The sequence below is a fragment of the Oncorhynchus clarkii genome, chromosome 32, assembly GCF_045791955.1.
Source record: "Oncorhynchus clarkii lewisi isolate Uvic-CL-2024 chromosome 32, UVic_Ocla_1.0, whole genome shotgun sequence".
NCBI lineage: Eukaryota > Metazoa > Chordata > Actinopteri > Salmoniformes > Salmonidae > Oncorhynchus > Oncorhynchus clarkii.
Window position 1 is genome coordinate 10,119,229 of NC_092178.1, and position 5,000 is coordinate 10,124,228.

Genomic DNA, 5,000 nt, shown 5'->3' on the forward strand with positions numbered 1-5,000 from the left:
TACTTCAACATCACCATCGGCCTGCTGTCCTGTCCTGACGATGATGAGGAAGATGACGTGGTCCAGGTCTTCGTCAGGCCCGTGGGTTACAATGAGTCAGTCGTCATCAAGGTTCGATCACGATGTCGCTGTCACCGTTGCCACGACGACGCAACCCACCAGTCGTCTTGTGGAGAGGACACCCCAGACACAGATCATAATAATCAAGAAGTCAACACACACACACACCTCTCACACACACACAGCTCTCACACACACACACCGGAGTTGGACCTAGAGCACACACACTCCCAGGAGGGGCCGCGGCAGTGTGGTGCGGAGGCATCACGGGTGGACTGTAGCGGTCGGGGAGTGTGTGTGTGTGAGAGGTGTGTGTGTGAGAGGAACAGTCTGGGGACGGTGTATGGAACATACTGTCAGATGGACGACTACTCCTGCCCCTACCAACACGAAATACTGTGTGGAGGTAACACACACACACACACACACACACACACACACACACACACACACACACACACACACACACACAACCCACGACCTTACATGTTGCATTTCAGAAGACGTCAACAATACATTCACTGTATATTTGGTGATAGACTAAAATCTCTCTCTCTCTCTCTCTCTCTCTCTGTCTCTCTCTGTCTTTCTCTGTCTCTCTCTCTGTCTCTCTCTGTCTCTCTATCTCTGTCTCTCTCTCTCTCTCTCTCTCTCTCTCTCTCTCTCTCTCTGTCTCTCTGTCTCTCTCTCTGCCTGTCTCTCAATTCAATTCAATTCAAGGGCTTTATTGGCATGGGAAACATGTGTTAACATTGCCAAAGCAAGTGAGGTAGACAACATACAAAGTGAATATATAAAGTGAAATAAACAATAAAAATGAACAGTAAACAATACACATACAGAAGTTTCAAAACAATAAAGACATTACAAATGTCATATTACAGTGCCTTGCGAAAGTATTCGGCCCCCTTGAACTTTGCGACCTTTTGCCACATTTCAGGCTTCAAACATAAAGATATAAAACTGTATTTTTTTGTGAAGAATCAACAACAAGTGGGACACAATCATGAAGTGGAACGACATTTATTGGATATTTCAAACTTTTTTAACAAATCAAAAACTGAAAAATTGGGCGTGCAAAATTATTCAGCCCCTTTACTTTCAGTGCAGCAAACTCTCTCCAGAAGTTCAGTGAGGATCTCTGAATGATCCAATGTTGACCTAAATGACTAATGATGATAAATACAATCCACCTGAAGACTTTGCCTTTGTTTTGGTTTGTTTGGTTGTCAATTAGGGTGTGCAGGGTGAATACATGGTCTGTTGTACGGTAATTTGGTAAAAAGCCAATTTTACATTTGCTCAGTACATTGTTTTCATTGAGGAAATGTACGAGTCTGCTGTTAATAATAATGCAGAGGATTTTCCCAAGGTTACTGTTGACACATATTCCACGGTAGTTATTGGGGTCAAATTTGTCTCCACTTTTGTGGATTGGGGTGATCAGTCCTTGGTTCCAAATATTTGGGAAGATGCCAGAGCTAAGTATGATGTTAAAGAGTTTTAGTATAGCCAATTGGAATTTGTTGTCTGTATATTTGATCATTTCATTGAGGATACCATCAACACCACAGGCCTTTTTGGGTTGGAGGGTTTTTATTTTGTCCTGTAATTGGATTCAATGTAATTGGAGAATCCAGTGGGTTCTGGTAGTCTTTAATAGATGATTCTAAGATCTGTATTTGATCATATATATGTTTTTGCTCTTTATTCTTTGTTATAGAGCCAAAAAGATTGGAGAAGTGGTTTACCCATACATCTCCATTTTGGATAGATAATTCTTCGTGTTGTTGTTTGTTTAGTGTTTTCCAGAAGTGGTTAGAGTCTATGGATTCTTCAATTGCATTGAGCTGATTTCTGACATGCTGTTCCTTCTTTTTCCGTAGTGTATTTCTGTATTGTTTTAGTGATTCACCATAGTGAAGGCGTAGACTCAGGTTTTCCGGGTCTCTATATTTTGGTTGGACAGGTTTCTCAATTTCTTTCTTAGATTTTTGCATTCTTCATCAAACCATTTGTCATTATTGTTAATTTTCTTCGGTTTTCTATTTGAGATTTTTAGATTTGATAGAGAAGCTGAGAGGTCAAATATACTGTTAAGATTTTCTACTGCCAAGTTTACACCTTCACTATTACAGTGGAACGTTTTACCCAGGAAATTGTCTAAAAGGGATTGAATTTGTTGTTGCCTAATTGTTTTTTGATAGGTTTCCAAACTGCATTCCTTCCATCTATAGCATTTCTTAATGTTACTCAGTTCCTTTGGCTTTGATGCCTCATGATTGAGTATTTCTCTGTTTAAGTAGACTGTGATTTTGCTGTGGTCTGATAGGGGTGTCAGTGGGCTGACTGTGAACGCTCTGAGAGACTCTGGGTTGAGGTCAGTGATAAAGTAGTCTACAGTACTACTGCCAAGAGATGAGCTATAGGTGTACCTACCATAGGAGTCCCCTCGAAGCCTACCGTTGACTATGTACATACCCAGCGTGCGACAGAGCTGCAGGAGTTGTGACCCGTTTTTGTTGGTTATGTTGTCATAGTTGTGCCTAGGGAGGGAATGCTGTCACCTCCAGGCAGGTGTTTGTCCCCCTGTGTGCTGAGGGTGTCAGGTTCTTGTCCGGTTCTGGCATTTAGGTCGCCACAGACTAGTACATGTCCCTGGGCCTGGAAATGATTGATTTCCCCTCTCCAGGATGGAGAAGCTGTCTTCATTAAAATATGGGGATTCTAGTGGGGGGATATAGGTAGCACACAGGAGGACATTTTTCTCTGTTAGGATAATTTCCTTTTGAATTTCTAGCCAAATGTAGAATGTTCCTGTTTTGATTAATTTAATGGAGTGAGTTAGGTCTGCTCTATACCAAATTTGCATACCCTCTGAGTCCCTTCCCTGTTTCACACCTGGTAGTTTGGTGGATGGGACTACCAGCTCTCTTGTAACCTAGAGGGCAACCAGTGGGTCCGTCTCCTCTATACCAGGTTTCTTGCAGGATGACAATGTCTGTATTACCCATTTCTTTGGTGAAGTCCGGGTTTCTGCTTTTTAGGCCAAAGGCAGATGACCTCAGGCCTTGGATATTCCAGGATAATATAGTGAAGGCTTTTTGTTCCATAGAGTGTCCAATGTTGTTGGTCGTGGTTTGGCCTCAGGCCAGTAAGTGTGAGCAGAGCCTGCTGAGCATCTGGTACATGCCATTGGCTTGGGCGAGTGTGAGAGTGGGGGTTGGGACTGTTTGCCCGCTCACTACCTGGGCGTATGTGTGGCTTCCATGTTGAGGCCCTCTTTGCGGGGGTGGGGTGCATGGGGTGGGCAGGAGTGGCATAGGTCTGATCTGAGGGGGCCTAAATGGGATGTGGGCATGGTTGACGTGGGGGGGTGTTGATTGGTTGGGGTGGGGGTGTGGATGTGTCTGGGTGTACTGTGGTCTGGATGTAATTCCTCTTGGCGTGGGTCCTGTATGTGTAGGTCCAGGGGGGGGGTCCTGCAGATCTGGGAGGGTGTCTCGCTGGTCTGGGTGGGGTGTCTATTGATCTGTTGCTCCTGTGTGAAGTGTTGGGGATACGTTTGAGAGCGATGTTCTTTAGAGTTCGGGCAAAGGTGGGCACTGCTGCCTTGTAGAGGTGGACCTGGTCATAGAGGCTGTTCAAGTCCAGGGTGGAGTGGTGGGCCAGGAAAACATTTGGTTTTGAGGCACAGTCACAGGAAATACTTGCATTTACCCGCTGTATTGTGGCAGGGTGGAAGTCTTTTCGTGGTAGCAGGGTGGAGATAACCACTTGTGCGTTGGGGAAAGTAGAAGAAGCCTTTTCAATCACTCCCTTCAGTGCTGTGGCCACTCTTTCCTGCTGTGCTCTCAGGTCGTTTGTGCCTGTGTGTATTATTATGTGGCTAGGTGAGCCTAGTTGGTCCTCAGACAGAAGGTCGAGGGTGCGCTGGGTGTTTGGACACCAGAGTTTAGACACACTGTGTTTGGGGAAAAGTTTTTTTTCTTCTATATATTTCCCATTTGAGTCCATAAGTAGTACAATCTGTGTCTTGTGTTTGTCCTCAGTGGGTGTGGGGGGGTTGTCAGAAGGGCTATCAGGGTGGCTGACAGGGGGGGTGCTCAGAGGGGGTGAGAGCCTCTGGGCTTGGGGTTCTTCGTTTGTCTCTTCTGCTGTGATGTCGACTCTATGGTCAGGGTCTGGTGTGGACTGTTCTGCTGTGGTGTCGACTCTATGGTCATGGTCTGGTGTGGACTGTTCTGCTGTGGCGTCGAGACTTTTGTTGGGTGCTGAGGTGGGCTGTTCTGCTGGCTTCTCTGTGGGGGTGGCCACCTCTCTAGTGGGTTGTTCTCTGTCACACGCCGTCCCCCTCAACTTCTCCTCCATCCCCCTCACCCTCTCCTCCATCCCCCTCAACCTCTCCTCCACCAGCAGTCTGATACTCTCCTCTAGTGCTCTGTTCTGCTCCTCTTTCTCCTGTTGTATTTGTCTCACCACTGTCCAAAGTGCAGATATGTCTCTGTCCACCTCCAGCTCTCCGGGTCTGGTTAAGGGGCTGTTGTTGTGCTGGACTGTTGTCTGGGTCTGTGCTGACTGAAGTGTAATCACCTGCTGTTCCAGCTCCACCTGCCTTACCTCCAGCTGGGTGAATTTGTCCTTCATTTCAATGAGGGAGTGGTAATCTGTGCTGGGAGGTTGACTCTCCGCTGGGGGTTGCTCGTCTGTGGGGTTACATAATGAAGAGGTCTGGTCTGACCCGCTCGGTGTGGGGGTATCTTTATCAAGGGAGAGCTTCTCCTGCTGGGCTAATTCTTTGATTAGGTGAAAGTCCAGCTGAAACTGTTTGTGGTTACTCTGTACCATTACTGTTCCGGATTTATACATATTTATATTACTTGACTCAGAGTCCTCGTTATCAAGTATTCTGAGTTTCCACCCCTCGTTAACCCCCCCTC

The 5,000-nt window shown here is 46.1% G+C and overlaps 1 protein-coding gene across 1 annotated transcript in view; it reads left to right on the forward strand.

Annotated features, from left to right (window-relative positions):
* The window catches only part of LOC139392095 (integrin beta-8-like), a 42,555-nt gene that overhangs the window by 16,555 nt on the left and 21,000 nt on the right, over window positions 1–5,000 (forward strand). The window contains exon 11 of the mRNA XM_071139814.1: window positions 1–466. This exon is cut by the window's left edge and continues 3 nt beyond it. Within this exon, the coding sequence (XP_070995915.1) occupies window positions 1–466 (466 nt within the window). The remainder of the gene's footprint in view (window positions 467–5,000) is intronic.